The following is a 22,740-nucleotide window of genomic DNA, read 5'->3' as shown; positions in this document are numbered from 1 at the left end:
CCGCGGCTGCGACCCGCCAAGAGATGGCGCCAGTGTACCGTGTACAAATCAACCCAGGTGTGAACACATCAGCTTCGCTCGTCACTCTATTAGACCACCACGAAATCGCCGCAGGCTCACAACCCGGGTGTGAAGCTAGAAGTCTCGCGCATTGAGCTTTGCCTGTACACTTCAACTTCCATCGGTGTGCAGGTCTGTGCGAAACCAAGAGCTCTTAGCTATCTGCGCATGGAAGCCAAATTAGAAAACGTGGCCGCCATGCAAAGTACATTAGTGAAGGGAAAATCAAGGCGCGGTGCCCCCAGCGTCAGTTGGCAGGTGCTCCTGGTTGTGTGGACGTGCGTCAGAAAGCGTCAGCGACAAGTGTTTCGTAGTTGTACGAAAGCGCCCCTATGAGCAATAAATGTGGTGTGTACAGGATCAGCGAACTCCGGCGGTCCGCTCTCGTCCCGTGGTTCAGCTTTATGATCTAAGAGCATCGGCTTTGAGGCCGACGATTGTGGAGCAGTAGCAGCACAATTCCTGAAAGAACTGACACGTACACATAGTGGCAACACAGTGATGATTGCATTACACTCTTAAGGTCACTTAAGAGCCCCTATAGTTTTTCATACGGAGATAATGCCTGCCAAATGCATTTTCCTCTATTTTTATTCCCCTAAGTAATTGACTGCAAAGACACCAGCGCCGATAGAGACAATTTGCTTTCTTCATTACTGAAGCACCGCTCTCTTTCTCCTTGGGGTCTTGGATAAAGGACTCAAACTAATGCTGGAAAAAACACCTACTGAGTGTGTCCTTCATTTAAAATATGAAATGATCATCCTGCTAATTTTGAGCGGAACCTTTGTGCAGCATTCTCCTCCACGCAAAAAAAAAATTAAAGATGACCAAGCAAAAAGTGTCCAGCAACATTTATTTAAAGCTGTGGTGCGCTTCTCACCCGGTCATGAGGTCTCTGAAAAACTTCAGCCCGAAGAGTATGTATCTGACGTCCGGCGACCAACGGTAGCAGTTCTGCAGTGGGTGAGAATTGTAGTGTGCATCGAAAGAAACACGGCGTCGTAACAAGACATATGACCGTAAAGAACCATTGCCAGAGATATTTAACTTTATTGCGTGTTTTGTTCTCTCTACCGATATGTTAGACATTAGAATACATGGATTACCGGGTGGTATCTGCCTGAAACCACTAAATGATTTACGATTCAATTTCTTCTCTCATGCTGTTTGGATGTCGGTTTCATCGACCGAACGATCACTCTAATGTGAAGTTCATGTTTTGCTCACGTGATCCCCTAGAAAAGCTTATTGTTACGAAGGAAAAGACGAAGAAGCGGGCTGTGGCTCGGGACGGAGCACTCGAGCTAGGACCGCAGCCAGTAAAATCATATTTCATCGGTCATCATGTCGTTCGGTTCCTTGGTTTGCCACTATGTATCATTTGGTGTGAGGTGCGGGGTACATCGTCATCCTGGTCCCTGTAGCACCACAGCCTTCTGCTCGCCTTGGTCGTCGGCCTAGGGGACATGGACTCCGCCGCCCGGCTTGACCCAGCTCTACTTGACCAGAACTGACCAGCCGCTTCCCCCCCCCCCCCCCCCCGCCCCGTCCCCAGCCCCGAACATAAGACACGGTGACCAGGGCCAGACCCGTTATGACCCGATGACGAGAAGAACCAAGACGGCACCACCGCCCAAGCTGCCCGGCGAGTCCATAAACCTTGACCTTCGGCTCTGGGCGACCGACCGCCGGCCCTGAAGCTCCGCAGGCAACTCTTCATCAGACCATCTCATCCATCGTAGTGGCAAGCCTTTCATCTTCTTCTATCCTTTCTGGCCATCCTCACCGTCAGCTCATGCTTCAGAATTCACGCAATCGATCGGGACGATCGTCGGTGGTCCCGGGTAACGTTACGAAGATGACGAAGAAGCGGGTTGTGGCATGGGACGGAGCGCTCGCGCTAGGACCGCAGCCATTAAAATCATATTTCATGGGCTATCATGTCGTTCCGTTCCGTTCCTTGGCTTGCCACCACGTATCAATATAATCGCTAATATGTAGATTTAATTCACTACAACATTTAATCCAGCCTCTCCCAAGACCTGTAATGACAAAAAGTTACCTGTCAGCAATTATATAGCCGATTTTTTATGCCTTACTTGACCTAAACTATAGCTACTCATCACAGTCATTGGTCCACTGACGAAAACGAAACAGCGCCAAGAAGAAATTGAATTATAAATTATTTAGCGGTCGCACACGAATACCACAGGGTTGTCCATGTATACGAATATCATACACATCGTTTTAAAAAGAAAGCACGCAAACGAAAATTTGGCGACTATAGTTCTTTAAGAACGTATGTGCATTGATATGACAGAGTATCGGGAGGGTGCAGTATGTTATAGTACGATTGCTCACTTCGGGAGTCCTAGTTACATCTTTTGTTTCAATCATTTCAGTCGGCTTCGCATAGGTAAATTTTCTTTCCTTCTAATTTAAACAGCGCTAAATTTTCGGGCAAATACACAGATAGACATGACAGGACACGCGCTGACTCCAACTATGTTTATTGACACGTATTTTCGTTGAACTGGTAAGAAAGACGAAGTGAGCGCATGCGCATCTACGACTGACCACAGCAGGAAAGGGCAAGAAAACGGGAGGGCGGGGGGGGGGGAAGAGTAAAGTGAGGTTGCTTTTTTTTTCAAAGCTGACAGCAAATAAAGCGTAGCAGATTAAGGCGAGCAGGCTGCATTTCTTCCCCTATTTTTAAGCAATGTGAATTCGCTGGTATGCAGGGAGACAGAGGTGGTGCTCACACACATGTCGCCTCTCGCCTTAATAAAAAAGGCTTCGGATATTTCCCGAGCTAATCTATCTTTATTCCTGGTCAGAATGCCGACCTTGTCAAGCCGTAGTTCACAGTTCCGATCGTTTAGGTCCTTGCAAGAACGGCAATGGGCGTGTAGATTCCTGCATGACTCTGGATCGTTTCCTAAGCTTCGTGCATGTTCCCTGGCACGTTCGTTAACAGAACGCCCAGTACTGGCCAACGTACACTTTACGACAAGAAAAGGGAATCTCAGTGACCACACCCATGGCACACCGGAAAAACGGCTAGCGTGTTTTTTTTTCCACAGCCGGATTTGCAGGGCCACTTCTGCTGACCTTAGGGCACATCTTTACCAGTTTACAAGGCGTAGAGAACACAATTACAACGCCGTACTTGTGGCCCACCCTTTTTAGGTTATGGGAAATCTTGTGGATGTATGGCATAACCACTGGTTTGGTGTTCCCAGGCGTTTCTATTATGTTTGTCTTCTTTTGCCTTCCCTTGAATTTCTGTACGTGTGCCTCGGTCACAGCAGTCAACACGTGGTCAGTGAACCCTGCTTTTCGAAGTCTGGCTACCTAGTTGGAGTCAGCGCGTGCCCTGTCATGTCTATCTGTGTATTCGCCTGCAAATTTAGCGCTCTTTAAATTTGAAAAAAAAGAAAATGCATCACCAACTAGCCCCGCAATGTGTTTTACTCAACGATAAATTTTGCATCAAATCATGCTCATTTCTCCACAGTAGAAGTAAACGCTTAATTCCAGCAAAACCACTCCCTTAGAAAAACTCACCAATCTATGTTGCAAGCGTGCCGTGGAAGGCACAGTTCCGGACAGAATAACATGGACCACGCTTCCGCGTTCCAACTTTTCCGCCGTATTTCGTTACGAAAACTGAAATGTTTGCTGCCATTATGTGCAAGGGCAAAGGTACATGCATCAAACATGAGCTGCTTTTCTCTAGGTAGCGCTTCAGAAGACTGACCGTCTAAGCGTGGTTCATGTTCTTCTGTTCGCGTTCGTACACATTGCTTATAACGGTAAAAAGAAGCGTGCACAGCTTCAGTCTGAATATTTGAAGGCGGAAGTTGCAGAAAAGTTGTGGGGAAGGCATTGAATGCATTGAACTCCAGAAATTGTCGCCCGTTCCATGGATTGATTTTGATATATCGCCGAATGTGACTACAGAGAACTAAGGAACCTCTAGGCTTCAATTCTGAAGCGCATCTGCGTATGCCAAAGCTTTAGGCCGACCGGGTGACGAAATGTTTCAAATCCTGCAACAAGCGACGACGGCTAGACAAGTCCAATTTGGAAAACACAGAGTAAGATAGAAATTAACGCCGACTCCGGTGATAACAGGGGATCAGTTTTGCTACATCGGAAAAACCTCGGTGTGGCATCTGATAGCAGGCGCTCAGATGTGGCATTAGACCTAGCAAAGCGGTCTCACCACGCCGCTGCTCCGGGGTTCTAGGGGCCGGAAGCTTTCTCCCCTTGTTTTGCTGGCGCCCGCATGCGCGCTAGCGTGCAACGTGGTTGTCTGCTCCAAGGCGCTGCACTCGCGCTTCGCCTGCATCTGCTGCGTCACTGGTCGTGATAATTTCGTTTCGCAGCCCTGTCAATGTCAGTTTACATAGGTCGGAATGGCAAAGCTCCAGTGTGGTCCAGAACCAAGCGCCCGCGGCATCAGTTCGGCCTGTGGAACTGAAGCGCCAAAATTAAATGAATATACGGACAAATATGGCCGCAAACCAATTGGCTACGTATCTGTAGTTTATATTCTTTCAAAAGCTTTTCTTGTTACTGGTTTTTTACTGGCTTTTGTTTGCACATTTGGTTCGGAAGAACATTTTTTAAAAATAAAAACTTACTCGTGTTCGCTGTCGTGCACACCAGCTTGCAGCCCTGTTATGCCCTCCACCTTGATTATTCTGCGTCTTGCTAGCCGATAACTGTCGGCGTTGGCCGACGTATCTTGTTATATCGTGTCTTTGTTGCTTGGGACTGCTCGCCTTTTATCAGCGTTAATTTCAAGTGCCCGGTTACTTTTGTCCGCATGCTACGATCTAGTCGGCTACGGGAGCGCGCTTGTTTTTGCCATCGACCACAGTTCCAGTTGTACGGTTTTGAAGCTTCTGCCATCAGAGGGATGACATGTGATTCGAGATAAAAAGCCCAGCTAAGGCGAAGAACTGTTACTTTCTACTAAATGTCTATACGAGCCTGAAAGGTATCTTATAACGTCCGTGTGGGAGGTGTCAGATGGGACTTTCGAATGATCGCTTGTAGTTGGTAAGAAAGCGCATGTTCCGGAATGAATTCTGTTCATTTTATGTCATATGCAGTAGGAGTAAATTATTGTTCATTGTTCTGAATGTACTGCCTGAAATAATACATGAGAGATATTTTTGTTCGTGGTGAAGGAACACTATGATGAAAGGGCAGTTGCCAGTGATATTAAGCATAAGTAGGCTTCTCATCGCTCTAAATGTTGGGCACTGTTTTCGCATAGAGAAATCAATAGCCCTATCCGTTGCAAATACGAGGAGTATGCTGGCGTGACCGGTTGCGCTACTTAGGTCTTACTCAGTACCAAAACCAGCGAATACAAATTTTTTCCTACACATTGAGTTCTGTAGATTTTATGATTACGGGATACAAGATAATACAACACTCTTATTACTATAGATCAGAGAAGAGTATGATTTTCTATGCACAGCCTTCTTCCTTTGCAAAATCTCGCTAACTCAGATGCTTTTTTATTTGTTTGTTTGGTACAGAGCAGTGTTTATTAAGGTTTGTACCATTATTGAAACCCTCCTGGATGTTCTACTGAATCAAGAGCTTGTTTGAATGTTTTCTACCACTGCAAGCTATCTATTCCTATTTGTTCAATTTTCTGTATCTTCCCCTGCTTCTTCCCTCTCTGAGAGCGGGGATTGTTGTCTCGTTTGCTCCGCGTAGCTTTTAATTTTGTTGACGAAAATGTCTCCTCCATGTGTTCCAAAAAGCAACCCTGATTTCAATGATAAAATGCATCGCTGTTTCCAGCACTCTTATGCCATTTATGCACAGCAGGCAACTAGCTCATTTTCTACCCCTGAAAATTTTAAACATATACCGTGGGTTAGTTCAGCGAAGTCTTGTGCCACTATTCTGAGTCTTGTGTGCGGTGAGCTTCGATTAATAAAGGAAAAAGGTAGTAAAAATTTGCACTATCGTCTATTTTTATGTGAGCTAAAATCGATCGAGTGAATTGAAAGCCAATCGATTGATCGAAAAGTCGGCTGCTCAAGAACATCTGCCAAAAAAAGAAGCTATAACTATGGCTATACAAGTTCCCTCTCGGGGATTCAGGCAAATGATTTGCTCTGCTGGCATACTAACACCTGGAAATTGAAAGCGACACTAGAGGCGTAGACAGCGGAAGAAGGCACGAGAGCGGACCATCTAACTAAAATTTCTATCTGTAGTCTGCTGTCGCCGTGCAGTCTGCGTTCGTCCTGGTCTCGTGCGTCGCGCTGAGCCTTGAAAGGCTTGGGGATTTTTTTTTTCTGCCGGCAATCCCGTGGACATGGCGTTACGTCTTTGCTTTTATTATGACGTCAATGTTTAGTCGCCCACTCATTTCGAAGAGGGCGCTAGCTTTGCTCCACAAGCAGCCATGTTTTGAACGTACGGGCGTCTGTGCAAGCTACGCTGCCAGCCTGTATCTACCTTGGCACTGTCAACAAGAGGTACCTCAATCAGGCTATCTCTGCGAGGAGGGTGGCGAAAGGGAAAAGCGTGCATTAAGCCCCACTGGCGAGCGAACAGTGGCATAGGGATAAAGTACAGCGCAAAGCAGATTGCCTAACGCGCAGTGCGCATTCATGTAGCAAATTCACGTTTGCAGATTCCAATGCGGCGCACAACAGTCCGCGATCCTTTCTCTCTTACTCCGTGTGGCAAAATAACGAAAGTGGTCATGCCACTTTTCTGCGACAACCGGCTGTTGACGAAACGATGTAGCGCTTCTATAGTATCGAGGAAATAGCTCGCGAAGCCGCAGAAATAACTACCTCCATGAAGAAGGGAGTTCACAGCCCATAAGTAAGTATGAAAGATCATGGTCACGGCGTTTTGTAATTCGGAACCGGCAATAAACGCTGGCTGACTCAAAAATCAATCAATTATTTAAGGCTGTAACTGCGACTAGTGACCCTTACACAAACTCATGAAACATGAATAAAACACAAAGCTGTGAAAAGGGGTTTTTCAAGGTAACTTGATCTGCCTAGAGGGCGCGCAAGACAATCCGTATTCTGAAAAAATTGGAGTTCGAGTAGCGCGGTCCTACTTGCCCTATTTTGCGCGACCTGACTACTGCCTGCTTCAAAAACTTAAACGACATTAAAGGGTTACCTTGCGAGCACTCATAAGTTCCTGCCTCATAAGTTCCTGCATGCGGTAAACACAATTGTGAATTCTATTTCATACCAAGCGATCTTGGAAAAAAACATTTTTGGGCCGGAATTTATTTATCAACGCAGTTTTTTTATATCATGTAATATTTCTCTATAATAATCAATATGTTGCCGTTAATCTTTTGTCTTGATTTTTTTTCATTCTGCAAAGCTTCAGACCACCCGACGGCAGTTTTGTATTGTTTTATTCACCATTTTGCTGTGGTCAAAAGCGTTCCCCATTGTTTTTTTTATGGCAGACTTAACTCTTTGATGCGATCGATGGAAACACTTGAAAGCAAATATTTTGCTATATATCAGAATAATGGACCATTACTTTCAGTATTTTCATAACAGTGTCTTAAAATTTTCCAACTTTCAAAATGTTTTGCAAGAATGCTGGTTATGAAAGGCGCAGAGCTTGCCGCGCGGTGAGCTGATCTATGAAGCTTCCACGTAATTATGCTATTATTAATTCTCCAACGGCGGTAATTTATTTCCTCGCCAGAACCAGTGCTTTTCACTATCCCCTCGAATCTCAGCATTGCTTGATGTTTTCGTGACATGTGAAGACTGCGCGGGCACCATTGGTAGCTTGCTTTCACAGCCAAGAATTTGTTGCAGCAAAGTTCAGTAGTTAGGTGCCATGGTTGCAGACTGCAACATGGGACGTAAGCAAGACATGAACTGACAGACCATGTTGCTGTCCTTATGTTGCTTCCTGCACTGCATCTTGAAATTAACAGCGCAATCTGAGACACACAGCGCTAACATCAGTAACAAATACGCGGATGACGGAAAAGTGTCTCACAGCGCCTATTTCAGGAACAAAAATACAGTAGCAACAAAAGCAAATGCTCAGGACAAAACACCGCACTCATTGCGCTACCCTCAAAAGTGACAGCTGCTTGTTCAGCAGTGTGATTGAAGGGGTGCTGACAAACGAATTCCCCAGCCTTCCAATCTTTAGAGCCTCAATTATTTTTCGCGTGCATTTGTCACGATTCTTGCAGCCGGTGCGGCATCACTGCACCGTTGCACGCATGGTTTCTCCTTTTTTGCTTTGCTTCTTCACTATCTCAGAAGTGAATGCCGAGGTGACCAGATCTGCCCTGTGAAACTTGGTAGCGTTGTTCTTTTAATCTTTCATTACGAAAACTTACAGTATGCCCTACACATTGCACACCACAGGACAAATGTTAGAAAGGGCTCACAAAACGAAATAAAAAAGAAAGTTCCCTGCCTGCACCACCAGATGGCACAAACTGAATAAACAACAGCTTGATCACAAGCAACGAAGCGCTGCTGATGCTTCGTGGTGCCATTAGCTTGCTTGCCATATCCGCTGTTTACGGCTCGCCACAAGTCTGCCAGACGATCAGGCACCGAGAACACCACATCGACGCCAACTTATTTTCAGGAGGACACAGGGGCGCAATAAAAGACACGGACATAGAAGTAGGCAGGGACGAGCGCTTACTATCAACAGGCTTTATTCGACGTAGACCGTTAATATACCTTAGCTTTACCCTAGCGCCACTGTGCGAATCACAAGCACGTGGTTACCAGAGAACACCAAAAGAAATCCAATGGCGGCGATTACAGAAATCTATCTAAGAAAACCATTTCAGATCGGCGAAGTATCATAGATGAATCACGGTCTACGTCGAATAAAGCCTGTTGATAGTAAGCGCTCGTCCCTATCTACTTCTATGTCCGTGTCTTTTATTGCGCCCCTGTGTCCTCCTGAAAAGTTATGAATCAACACGCCGAAATACAAGTACTTCAACTTATTTTCCCTTTTTTTCAGGCCATGATGGATGCCATGTGCGTATAAAATCCCCGAGACACGTTTGCGACACGTGCCCGATTCCAGGCCTTCGAGTCTTCCTGTACCAGGTACGCTATTCCTTAGGGCAGACTAAGCCACAGAGAAGCTCAAATGGAGAACAAGCCCAAAGCAGCCCTTTTACGTATTCAGTGAAGCTGAAATGCTGTGTATGACTGCACGATTTAGATATATAGCTTTTGATGCACGCCAGTACGACGCCTCTCTTTACGAGATTTGAATGGCATGATCAGTATGGGAGCAGCGGCTAATTACCGTGGTGATTCAAGGCCCAACAAACATGTGCAGAGTTTATGTACAGGCCAAGGTCTGGAAGCCTGATGCGGTTATCAACAGGAATTTCGTGAGTGATTTCAAGTAGGGCGAAAAGTGGAGAAAATAGGGGAATTTTAAGCTGGAAGTTCGGTTCTACGACGTTCAATAAAAACAAGGTAATCATAAAAAAAACGTTTTTAGCAAGTGCGACCCTATCCTCAACGGCTGTCTTCAGGCAACAAACGCTGTAAGAACATTTAGGTTTGTTAACAATTGCCGTGTTTTAATTGAATGTGCTAGAACGGAACTTCCTCCACAAATTTCGCTTAATCGGTCCATTTTTAAGGCGGAAGCCTTTAATGCCTCATCGTTGTAAGCACAAGTTGTCGACAGAAATGTCACGCTTTTCAGTTGGTCGAAACGGTCGTGACGTCACAGTGCGCGAATTTGAAACGGGGCCAATTGTACTTTGGCTAGTAAACAATGCAACCACTTAAAGGGATCGTATAGTGATGCTCCAAGTTAGTGGGACTTACTTAACCAATTAGCCTAATTAACCTTCCTAGTCAGACCAGATAAATAAATAAAACTGAGAAGGAAATTGGCCGAGCTCGGGAATCGAACCCTGGTCTCCGGAGTGCGAAAAGAGCACGCTACCACTCCGCCATGCAAGCTCGATGGTTTAGAAGGAACAAATGCGCGTCTAGTGAATACGGTGTCTTGGTTCACTCCCATCTTCCACCCTTCCCGTTACGGCGAGGTTTAGGTGTCCACCGAAATATGAGAGACAGATACATTTCCTTTCCTCAAAAACCAATTTACCGACGAGCAAGGCGTAGAACCTTTCCTCAAAAAGCGTTGCATTCAAAGGGTAACGCATCGCGCCGAACGGGTGGTGGCGTTCCGTGGACTGCCTGGCAGCGCTACAACACGCTGTCGCGTTCCACTCCTAAAGGCAAAGGTTAAGCGTCATTAATTGACAGATAATTTATGCACCAACATAATGTAAAGTGAACAATCGCGTAGCCTAATGCAGCACTCAGGTTTTCGCCTTTCACAACTTTAGCCGCTAAAGTTCCTCGTAATTTTTTTCTGACAGCGTCGGCACAAATGGAATCACTCACGAAATTCCTTTTGATAACCGCATCAAATTTCTAGATTTTGGCCTGTACTTCGTCCTGCACATGTTTCTTGTGTCTTCCAGCCCCATGGTAATAAGCCTCTGCTGCCGTACTGATCATGGAATTCAAAGCTTGCAAAAAGAGACATCATACTGTCATATTTAAAAAGTTTCATATCTAAATCATGCTATCATAGACAGAATTTCAGCATCCGCCTCGCATTCGGGAGGTGCTGGGTTTGATCCCCCGTGCCACCGGGTACCCACCGGTTTCTTTAATGGGTACAAGATTTCCCCTGTCCTGGTGCTCGGCTCTTCTAGGGTGAGATGCTTGGGAAAAGGGTCTTAGACCAAACAGTTGTCTTCACTTCAGCCTCACTGAATAGGCGAAAAGGCTGTCTCGGGCTAGTTACCCACTTCAGATTCTGATATCTGCGGCTGAGTGTGCCCTAAGGAATAGCGTACCTAGTTCAGGGACACGCAAAGACCTGGAATCGGAACGTGTCACAAACGTGCCTCGGTAATTCTATATCAATTGGCCTCTCTCACAAACCGAAAAAGTGGGAAAAAAGTTGGTGCCGGTGTGGAGTTCTCGGTGCCGGATCGTCTGTCGTTAATTAAATTCCGCTGTCCTGCGGGGCGCAGTATGTAGGGCAGATTCGGTGGTGTCTCAGTGAAAGACTAAAAGAACATCTCTACAGAATTTCGCAAGCTAAATCTGGTGACCTTGGCATTCACTGCCTAGAGTGTGAAGAAGCGAAGAAACAGGGAAAACAATGCGTGTCACCTTACAGTGATTTCGCAGTGGTTGCAAGAATTCGTGACGAATGCACTGGAGAAACAATGGAAGCTGCAATGGAAGCGACACGGCCCTCTCGCCGTGTCGGCCTTTCAGAGAAACTCCTACATCAGTATAAGGGCCCTTATCGCGTGCTCCGTCAGGTGACCGACGTGACTTATGAGATTGCCCCCCTCGACCCTCCGTCGTCATCCACCCCCCCTACCACTGACGTTGTTCACGTGGTTTGCCTCAAGCCATACCGTGCACCTGCTCCGTCTTCCACTTAGCATCGGGACGATGCTTTCGCCGCCGGGAGTTGTGTCAGTGGACAATGAAGAAGACAGTGCTGTGCTTGTGCAATGAGCGCGAAGAGGACGAAGTGTGATCTGTGCGCCGTTGGCCGGCAGTGGTTCGATTGAGCTGCTGTGAGTTGCTGTCAGCATCCCTCAGTGACTACTGCTTGTGTGCCTACATTTACATAACAATATTAGAGGGCGGGGGTTCGTCTCTCAGCACCTCTTCAATCTAACTGCTGGACATGAAATAGTCACTTCTGGGGGAAGGATAATCATTGGGTTGCTTTCGCCTGAGCAATTGGCTTTGTGGTATTTTCTTTCCTGACATAGGCGCGGTGAGTCAATTTCCCGCCATCTGCGTATTTATTACTGTTGTCGTGGAAATAAATACTTCAGTTGACCATCAGCGCTGTGTTCGTCCTCACTTTTCGTTCCATGTGTGTGTCTCAGACTACGCTGTTAACTTCAAGATGCTTCGTAACCATCTAGCCCACAAAAAGATCTTTACAACTGTAGTTTATGTAGAGAAACAAGCTAACCACATTTGTACCTTTACGCATGTTAACTTATTCCGGTTTTTCTAAATTCGTTCTCTGCAATATTTAGCATATCACTAATACAATCGCTGCGTAGTTTTGGTCTCTTTGTGTGTCAAATCAAACCTTCTATAAAGAACCTCCAGCGAGTCGTGGGCCAACTTGAAAGTAAAATGTGTTGTGATTTCAGAAACATTCAAGCTCTTCGAGATTTAAGTTGCATGTCGGCAAAACAAATATGACGGAGATCACAGGACCGAGTTACTTACGTTGAATCTGACCAATATGTCGCTGAATACAATGTTGTACTGTTCCTTCCAGCGCTGAAATAAAAAAATCTATCTTGACACGACGGCTCTACTATCTCGTATGAATGTCTGGATTTGAACATTCAGGCACTTTGGTGGACAATACCTTGACCTGATCTAAAAGTTATTTCATTCATGTAAAAAATATCGCGCACTCAGGACAAGAGACAAAGACGACAGAACAACACAGGCGCTTACTCACAAAAGTTGCGAGTAAGCGCCTGTGTTGGTTTAGAGTAAGCGCCTGTGTTGTTCGCTCTTCTTAGTCCCTTTTCCTGAGTACGTTATATTTTTTCATGATGCTACACCAATTAGCTCAAATTTCTATTCTACTTCAGTTATTTCAGTATCATTGTCGTTTTATTAGTGAGTTGCTAAATATTTTGTCTTGACTCACCGTGCTCGAGGAGTCCGTGTACAAGCCGACCTTAAGCATACAGTCTCCCATTGCTCTAGCAAAAGCAGTCCTGTTCTGTGGACAGCACGAAATGCGAAATGAATATTACCCAGGAAGTGGAAATTGCTTCGTGCATAATAACACTATTCTGTCGATTTTGTAGCGACAATGCGCAATACTGACTGCTACAAAAGGAGAACAAGAAAACACCACTTCCTAAGTATTCACTCTCTGATTACAGCACACATGCATACATGTATATCCACTGCGCGGGCAGAAGCAGCAGTAGTTTTCGAAATGCTCCCGGAAAAGACCCATGTTTCACCAACAGATTTGATGTGCTTAGGGCGGAGCAGAAATTTTTTCCTCTTTCCTAGATATTGTTAGATTCTTGTGTTGACTTGAACTGGTAAAGGGCGGGTCTCGTGAGGATCCCTGCCGACGTACTTCGTTACTGGTGACTTCAGGTCGGTGTGCTGCTCTTTTGACGGTGAGACACTTGAAAGAATTTCCTCGAATTATTTATTACAATATGTACAAAACTACTATACACCTCATGTTGAAAAAAGCAGCGCACAAAAGACAGAGGACCAGACGACAGAAAGACACAGGATCAGCGCTGATTCACAACTAAAGCATTATTCTTAAAACCTGGGGTATATAGCGGATGAAGGAAAGGCATAACACGGGAATTAAGGTAAAACATAAAAAGAAAAGAATCTTGCCTGTGCTGCTCAAAATGTTAAAAAAAAAACAAGAGCTCCATGTTAGATAAAACAACACTAGGTTTACTAACGGAACTGTGTTGCACCGTTGCGATAAAATATGCTTCTGCCACTTCCCGCCTGGTCTGATCCCTGTGGGAGTGTAACACCTTAGCGCAACGTAACAGTTCAGAGCGTTTCTTCTTTTCCATTTCATCACTTCGCACCCTCGACAGTGTCCTACAAGACGCTCTGCTCCGTTACGTCGCGCTCAAATGTTATACTCCCAGGGACCAGACAAGCGGGAAGTGGCAGAAGCATATTTTGTCTCAACGAAACAACGCGGCTGCTTTAGTAAACATAGTGTTGTTTTATATAAAACGGAGCTGTTATTTCTTGTCAATTCTGAACGACGCGCCCACGTTTGTGTTAGTTTCGTGGTCTGCCTTATTCACATGTTGCGCCTTTCGGTTTGGTTTGGTTTTATCGGGGCTTAACGTCCCAAAGCGACTCAGGCTATGAGAGACGCCGTAGTGGAGAACTCCGGGAATGTCGACCACCTGCGGTTCTTTAACGTGCACTGACATCGCACAGTACTCGGGCCTCTAGAATTCCGGCGGCTTTGTTGTGCCTTTCCTTCCTCCGTTATGTATAAAACCTTAGTTGTGAGACAACGCTCATCATGTGTCTTTTCTCGTCTCGTCCTCTGTCTTTCGTGCGCTGTTTTTTTTTTACAATAAGAACTTATGCCAACTCGCCCAACTAAGCGCTTTAGACCTGCCGAAACATCTCGGACTCTTTGCTTGAACTCAAAAGACCTCAATCTTCTACGACTCCAGACCGGCGAAAATGCAGAAGTTTTGTTTCTGGAGCCTCGGATCGCTCGGCCATGACCGCATATGTGTTCTCTAAACAGAGCACTTGCTAACGAGTAAAAGGGTTTCGATGGCGTCGTTCTTTATCTGTGTGTTCTGTGCGTTCAAATTATCGGCACCAGCAACCCAGCCACTGCGCTGCGAAGTAGAAAGAACTAAGCCGAGAGAGAGAAAGGCTAGACTGTGTAGCGAACGGCACATTTGTTGTATTCTACAAATACTGAGGTAATAAAGCGGCCAAGGTGGCAGAAGGCGTCACTAACGCTGAAGTGCATGCTACGGCTGAAGCGCGTCAAGAAGAGAATGTGGTAACTGAATCAGGGTAGCCTGTCTAGCTCGAAAATGGGAAGCGCCTAAGCGGAAAGGCATGTGTCCGTCTTTTGACACAGCACTCACCTTGCGGTTCGTATCGTTGTAAGCATGGCACACTCGTATGGCCGCGCACGTTCGCGAAATCTCCTGTCGGAAGACAAACAGGACAAATTATAGAAAGTGGAGATTGTGCTCTTAAAACTCCTCAAAAACAGAATTCCCCTTTCCGTGTCTACCTACTCGCTCTTGGTCGCTCCAACATTCACGGCGATTAAGAAGCAGTAGCATTACCCCACGTAGCATGAAGGGGAGATCCCAACCTTCGTTGCTGATAGGAAATATCGCGTAAAATATTCTTTTTATCAGCGACATGGAAGCAGGGGCACTCAGCGCCCTGATGATTCAGTAGAGGTGAGATAAAGATAAAGTTTGATAAAATATATAGACCCAAAGAAACATGGGAAAAATTAAGTAAATTTTGACGTGCTCTTAAGCTATTTCCTCTTGCTAGGAGCCCACCATATTGCCGGCAAACAGAAAACTTCAATAAATGCCTAGCGCTTTCTTCAGCTTACAAGTACTCGTTCTCAAACAGGTCGGAACTTCGTATCTGACATTTTCCGCACATCGGTGGAGCCTTCGGGTTCTTGCGCAGCTAATACCTATTTCTTTTTAGGTAGTATATAGAGTAATTTTTCAGCCATTCCCGATTTTTATTTTGAAACCTGTGAAAGGTGTCTCGGTGCGCTCGGATGAGCTGTACTTGACAGCAAGGACGGCATTGTATACCTGATATGGATTAATACTTAGACAATTGCTTAGCTGAAATTATGAAACATTTTATTTTTGATTCTTGTTGGCAGGGTTATAATGTGAAATTCATGGCCGTCAGGATCGACGGTCAGCTGTGTTTCAAAATTTTTTAAACCGTAAATGTGCTTCAAAATATCCATACGCATTCGAAAACTTCTTGAGTTTGCTTTCCCGCATTCCATATTTACAAAATAGTGTCTCTCGCACTTCGCATGCATCAGATACAGGCGCAGGTGGTGTATTGACGATATCGAAGAGTTTAACTTCATATCAGCAACTATCCTACGCGGAATGACTTCATTTTATAATTAGGTAATGCGCGAGAGGGACATTGGCATGCATTTAAATAAGTATTTTTTACTTTTTGTATTTAGAGCTATACTACCGATTAAATAGAAACTGCACAGTTTTTAGAACTCGACGAGCTTAAAGGGTTCCAATGTGCGAACCTTGAAGGTGGAGCGTGCGACGTCCTTTCGGGGTAGCGTTTGTAATGGTGACGTAACCGGCGATTGAAGCCGAGACGGTCATCAAACTCCTCCGCAGTGCATGGATCTATTTGGGGGGTGCATCATTATTTCATCGAAGGTACCAGTACAGTTCCGACGAATAAGCTCTTCCTTTCAAGGCAAAAAACCAACACCACCAAAGGATATGACCTCTGTGCGTTCTTTGGTAGCATCTAACTAGGCACGGCAAGGTGTGGTTGACGGCAGCGGGAATTTGACATCCTACCTTCCGTGACGTCACACCGAGCTTTTCTGCTCTCGTAAGATGGTGTGAGGGGAAGCCTAAAATTTAATTGCTGATTACGGTACTAGTTGAAATGATAGAACAAAATTATCGGCATATATTAACTGCAGCCTATATAAATTCACCTATATAGATTCCTTTCTTGGTCCCGACTACTGCGCTGTTTTTATTAAAAAAAAAAAAGATTTGAATCCTTGTATAGTGCGGATTTCTTGAAAGGTGGTGCAGTTGCCCTTTAAGAAAATTTAAATGCAGGGCTCACTTTCGAAGTACATTTAAACCGTAAGCCCAGATACACTTATGTCAACACTACACGCCACTCTCAAGAATCAAGCCATCAATACCAGAGCATACAAAGATCAGCCAACTCCTGTCATCCACCTTCTGGAGTTATGGGCCCGTAGAAAACAAGCGTGGATACAGACTACTGAAGATAGAAGCCAACCGACTGACAGCTCGGGCATGCCGGCTGAAAAAGCAACTGGCGCATAAGAGGTGCAAAGCCTAGTACAGCAGTTTGGGCACTACAAAGAACAACAGAGTCCTCCGGAGGACAGTCAGAGGCATGGAAAAGGGGCTGCAGATTAAAGATCATACTGAAATTATCTGGCTTGTCCTGCAAGTAACACCGCAGGAGTTTGCAGATCAGGCAGCAGCCTTTTCATTCCAAAATTAAGGGCAGTCTCCCATCCCACTGCCCAAGAAGGACTTGGTGGAGAAGACTGGAATAACATCCCTGTTTAACACTTTGGAGCTCAGGGGCTCTCATTAAAGAAGCAAGCGAAAGAGCATCGCCCTGACATGAAAAAATTCAGTACGATGTCTTCACGAACATAGATGGAGAAGCTATTGCGTGTGATAAGTGACGTCTGACAAAAAGCGAAAATTCGAAAAGTGTTAAAACATTCAGTCGTCGTCCCGATCCTCCCGTCCCGATCCGTCGTCCCGGAAACCTCCCGCCACCATACAATGTTCGCGCCCTATACGATTAACGCACATAATTTGTAAAATTTGTGAGAAGACGGTAGCCACGAGCCAATCGTGGTGGCTTGAAGATGTGCAAAAATATCACCTGCGACAAATTGTTCTTTTTTATACAGAAAATCCTGAAAACACAGTGTCTTGGTATGGAGGGCAAAAAGCGAAAGTAGAATTCGCTTGACCGGGCCCTAATCACCACTCGAACACAGCCGCAAGAAGCACATCCAAATCCAAATCCACTTTATTTCTAACCTACAAGTTGGGGGTCCCGCAGGCAAAAAGCTGCCACAGACAGCTTGACTGGGTCCTGGGTGCCCACAGGCAGCATCATGCAGTGGACCTCACAGCACAATAAAAATGAATATGAACATGAAGCCTGTACCCAGATCAAATGCAGTGCTTACATTGCCTAAAGGATTACACACACAGCAGATATCAAAATGAATATGAACCTGAAACTTATACAAACAGCAAATGCAGTGTTTACACTTCCTGAAGAGGTCCAAACACATAGAAGAAAAGAAAAAAAAACATTCCAATTACAGCAACCCGAATGTTCGCAGCGTTCAATTTTCACAGTTAAGCCTACAGTACGTTCTCATTACTGAGACATTGACCGAGAGTTCAACGAATAAGAAAGTACATTGCAACGAAACATACAAATCAAACCCATATACAGAACTAGTAATACACCGAATAAACAGAGGACCGACCAGTCGTACCAAATAAGCAGAGAGGTGTAGGTGTTGCAGGCAACTGACAATATAATAAGAGCATCAGGTTATGCCTTCTGCAGAAAGTAAGCTTTCACAGAATTACGAAAAACAGAGAGGAAGATTTCTTCAGTATGACAGAGATGAAAGTGCAAAAGATTACGAATTTACCAATTCAACGACTGCATACCATAGTTCGTCCTCTTTCTTGGTTTCTGCATATCCCTGCACTTAACCCCTATCGCGTTTCATTGGTGGTATAAGTAGGGTTGCCAACCAAGAATGCAATATGCATCCATCCCTCATAATACAATGCTCGTAAAGGCAAAATGCGGTTCTTGCTGAAATAGGAGGATGTAGAGTCATATTTTGCCACATTTTAAATAAACCAGACAGTCTTTCTTGCCAAACAGTGGCAATGTTTGTCGGCAGGGAGTTTATTAATTTATTTAGAATACCCTCATACCAAAAATGCTCCACGGGCGAACCATCCGGCAATGGCTGCGTTTCGCGGTGTACTTTGGGCGTGCTGAAGTATAGCATTCCGCGGCTGCGCAAGCACTTGCCGTGACATGGATGTGATATTTGGCGTTACACTCATTCGAATTATAAGGACATACACATATTTGCAGCTTTGTCCACTTTAAGGCTTTTGGGTTTGCCCCATTCTGCCCCTTGCACGATTCAGACTAATCGACGGGAGAAATGTGCTCAACAAACCTTGATGAAGTCAGGACTAATATTCATGTCCATAATTGCCTTCTTACAGTGAAAGAATGTATCAGTGGCTTCCCTGCCAGCCTTGGCCAAGTCTAAAGGATCTGCGAAAAAAACACACAGACGTTACAGACAAAAGAAAGGATAGAAGGGATACCGACAAAAGTCTGAATTGGGTCGTATCGATATACGTACTTGGAACAACCTCACGCGCAACACAAGAAAAACTATATGGTTTTGGTAAAGCCACCAGTCAGCAGTTCTCAGTTCCATAAAACAAGCTGTTCGTGAACCACAATTGCTTTAGCACTGATCTTGGACGGACAGTGTCTGTGAATGTGAGAATGATTATCGTAGTGATACGTCTACGCATGTAACAGCTGCCGAACGTGCATTCCTGAAAACGGCGCACCTTTCTCTTAGCTAACAAAATGAGCTCGTGATTCCGCAAGTTAAATTTGTTTTCTTTTTTCAAACATCCGAAGCCTAGTGAACAAACGTGGTGACCTGAGCTCCCTCATGGACACTTCTAAAACCGATGTTTGCATACTAACTGAGTCGTGGCTCAACGCAAAGGTTTCTAAGAACGAACTTTTCAACTGCGAAAAGTCTTAACATATACCAATGCGATCGTGCTTATAGATACGGTGGAGGTCTCCTAATTGCCATTCCAGCCATATTCGCAGTTTCCATATTCCTCTTGTCTTCTCCTTATACATGGATGGTGTGTGCGTCTATATATACTCATTAACCACAGTTACGTGTTTTTCTGCACATGCTACCACCCCCCTACTGTCCCTTCATTTTGCACCAATCTTAATGATGTATTAAATATAGTCGTCAGATTCCCAAATTCACCTATTTTCCTGCAGGGTAATTTTAATTACCCTGAAATAAGTTGGTCCTTCCGTTCCGTTTGCCTCAGCCTAGTATTCTGAAATCGCAGCATTTCTAAACGTGTGCGCTGATCTCAATTTCTCGCAAATCATAACGCAACCAACACGAGCCACTCCTACTAGTTCCAGTATCCAAGACCTGATTCTAACTACTTCCCCCGACGGTAATCATTCACTCACTTTTCTACCAGATCCCAGTGACCACACCACAGTAGTAATCTATTCTTGTCTGCAGGAACCGTCAGTCGCTCCGCTCCAGCGGCAAATTTTATAAGAAATTACTACAAGGCAGACTTTACTTTGTTTCGACATACTGAGAACTCGGAAAAATTTTGGATGAATACCTACCAAATACCTCTGCACGTACTCTCGAAGAGAATTGGTCTTTATTAAAAAAAAAACAATTCGCTAACAGATAGATACATACCCCTACGTGTCATATCGGGCAAGCAGCCATCCCCGTGGTTCAACACTTCCTTAAAACGGCGAATAAATAAAAAGAAAAGATTGTTTCGCAAGGCAAAGCTTACAGCATGCACAATGACTGGGTTGTCTACGTGATAGCTAACTCTCTATACAAAGGCGCAATGAAGAGCGCTAAAGAAGAATTTTTTCGAAAGACCCTGTCTTCTTGGTGGTTACAGGTCCTAAAAAATTCAGCAACATTGTTAGTGGGTCAAAATCCAACATGATAAATTTATCCGGGGCCACGACGCTGTCACAATGTCTCGTCGTCATCACCAGGGGCTATGAACCGTGCGTCAGCAAATGCCCATTCCTGGACGAACCGTGAATCTGCTGCGACTTATCTTCAAGTCTGCTGCTTCACCCACCGCCGTTTCTGGAGGCGTTAACTTTACTCGTCGGGCAACGTAGGACGATGCTACCTACTCGCCTCTTCAAGAGCGCGCACATTTGGACGACGCTCTGGGCCACGACGCTGCCACGATGTCTCGTCACTCATCATCTGTATTTCTACAGGTTAGTTATCTTCAAACTCGGTGTTACCGAAGCAACGATGTTTGCCTTCTGGCAGTGTGGTGGCCGCCCAGCCCTTTCAAACGTGCTTGCGCTGCTCTTGTTTAATGTTTTGCGCTTGTTGCTTCTCAGTGGCGGCGTAGAAGTAAACCCAGGGCCCATGAATAAGACGCAGAAAGAGAAATAAACACACTGGCAGAGACCGCAATGTGATTTGAAGCAAGCAACGCCACTCTCATTGAATCAGTAACAGAAGTGCTAAATATCCGCGCCGCACAAAAAACAGGCCTAGAAAATCTAACCAAACGTGTTCAAGAACTTGAAGCAAAGTTTGAATGGCTTCATCTGTAAGTACTTCGGCAAGTCTCGAAACTGGATTATCTAACGTCGTTAATAAAATTGATAATCTAGAAAACCACTCGCGAGGTTCAAATGTTGTGTTCTATGGTATCGCCGATATTGACTCGTGTGAAAGTTGGGAAACCTCAGAGTAACTTGTCAACGACTTCTGCCGAGATAATCTCGGTGTCACTGTCACTTCAGTGGTTAGGGCCCATCGTGTGGGTCGTACCTCTACCGAGAAGGCACGGCCAATTATAGCGAAGTTTATCAACGATAACGAAATTGAAGCCATTCTAAGTAATGGCCACAAGCTAAAGAAAACAGATTTTCGTATTGGACGTGATTATTCGCTTGGGGTCCGTAACTAACACCGCCAGCTGCTTCAGTTCTCCACAACGACTAATAAAAAAGGTGACCGCGTGCGCTTGCCTTTCGACAATTTGCATATCAATATGGATATTTATCTGTGGGATGTACCAGTGGCCGAGCGGTGCAAGTTAGACAATCCATGACCGACTTACTGGTTCCAACAGCCACCACATCCATTCCAGCGCATTTGTCATCCGCGTTGAACATACGTCTTAGTTCAGAGAAAAGTAATAATTTCCTTTTCACAAATATCCGAATCCTACTTTCAAAATCTGTTGCCCTTTCTTTACTCATCGATTCAACGTGTGCTTTTCTTCTGGAATTAATTGAAACTTGGTTGGACGAATCCATTCCGGATGTTAACATTCTTCTCAGTGATTCCTAATTTTGCTTTTTTTTTCGTTTTGATAGACAAAATAGAAAAAGAGGTGGGGACCTTTTTGCTTCAAAGAAACAAATATGTGCTGCTCCCATCACTGTCCCTACTTTCCTTGAATGCGTTTGGATACGTTGCAAGATCGGTGTACCTGATGTTGTTATTGCTGCCTTCTACCGACCGCCAGATATGACCGCCACATTTTCTGGTGAATTTCAGAGATTACTTATATGTGCGTTTTCCTAAATTCATATTCCTTGTATTTGGTGATTTTAACTTCCCAAACATTGATTGGCCAAATCTCACGGTTAACCCCAGTGATCAGGAAGCCTACACGTTCCTTCATATTCCTGCTTAGATTTTTCGCTTGGTCAACTTATCACTCATCCTACCCAGCGCTCCGCCACAACGGCAAATATTCTTGATCTCGTCCTAACAAATAACCCTGAGGTTTGTTCCGATATCTAGCATTTACAAGGCCTATCCGATCATGACGTCGCACCGGGTACATCACTCGTCCATTCAGTGGAAAGAAAACTTCCATAAAGCGAATTCGTTGCTACAACCGCGCTAATTTCGATGGAATTAACTGTGGACTGTAATCATTTTCGAAGAACTTCCTAGCTCATTATACATCTCACTCAGTCAAAAGAAATTGGCAATCGCTTAAAGACATATTGGCTAATCTTGTTGACGAGTTTGTGCCAGTCATCACTATCAGATATCATAAAAATGCACCATGGTTCACAAATCGCCTTCATCGTCTTATTAATAAGAAAAAACGCTTGTACAGCCAAGCAGTGAAAAGAGGTCTTCCATCGTCATGTCATTGCGACCACAAATATCAATCACTGCTTCAAACAACTCGTCATCATTTCTTCAGTCACGACCTGTCCACCATGCTAACCATAACTCTCATAGATTCTGGCGCGTCATCAATCCGAGTTCCCACCCCGAAATAGTACTAATTGAGTGGTGGTGAACCGGTCACTGAAACTTAGTGCGCGCAGCTTCTTAACGACGCTTTCTTATCCGTGTTCCCCTACAAAGACACCACTTCCTCGCATATGTTACAGACATCTT

At 44.9% G+C, this 22,740-nt stretch overlaps 1 protein-coding gene across 1 annotated transcript; it reads right to left on the bottom strand.

The window, feature by feature from the left end:
• Positions 1–939: 939 nt before the first annotated feature.
• LOC149334195 (uncharacterized) lies at positions 940–18,792 on the bottom strand. Its single transcript, XM_089555066.1, has 5 exons — positions 18,700–18,792; positions 14,804–14,866; positions 12,829–12,903; positions 12,393–12,446; positions 940–1,017 (listed from the first exon to the last, which is right to left on the bottom strand). Exons 1-5 carry the CDS (start codon positions 18,730–18,732, stop codon positions 940–942), a joined length of 303 nt encoding a protein of 100 aa, XP_089411192.1. The 5' UTR covers positions 18,733–18,792.
• Positions 18,793–22,740: the final 3,948 nt, after the last annotated feature.

The sequence above is a fragment of the Amblyomma mixtum genome, chromosome 8, assembly GCF_055824585.1.
Source record: "Amblyomma mixtum isolate Tamu chromosome 8, ASM5582458v1, whole genome shotgun sequence".
Lineage (NCBI taxonomy): Eukaryota > Metazoa > Arthropoda > Arachnida > Ixodida > Ixodidae > Amblyomma > Amblyomma mixtum.
This window is presented reverse-complemented; position numbering and strand designations above follow the sequence as displayed.

Coding starts and splice junctions, on each gene's coding strand:
- LOC149334195 (XM_089555066.1), bottom strand. CDS start 18,732: ATGGACATGAATATTAGTCCTGACTTCATCAAG. Junction 12,447..12,828: donor ACACGGACTCCTCGAGCACG/GTGAGTCAAGAC, acceptor TTTTTATTTCAG/CGCTGGAAGGAACAGTACAA. Junction 1,018..12,392: donor ACATATTGGTCAGATTCAAC/GTAAGTAACTCG, acceptor CACCCACTGCAG/AACTGCTACCGTTGGTCGCC.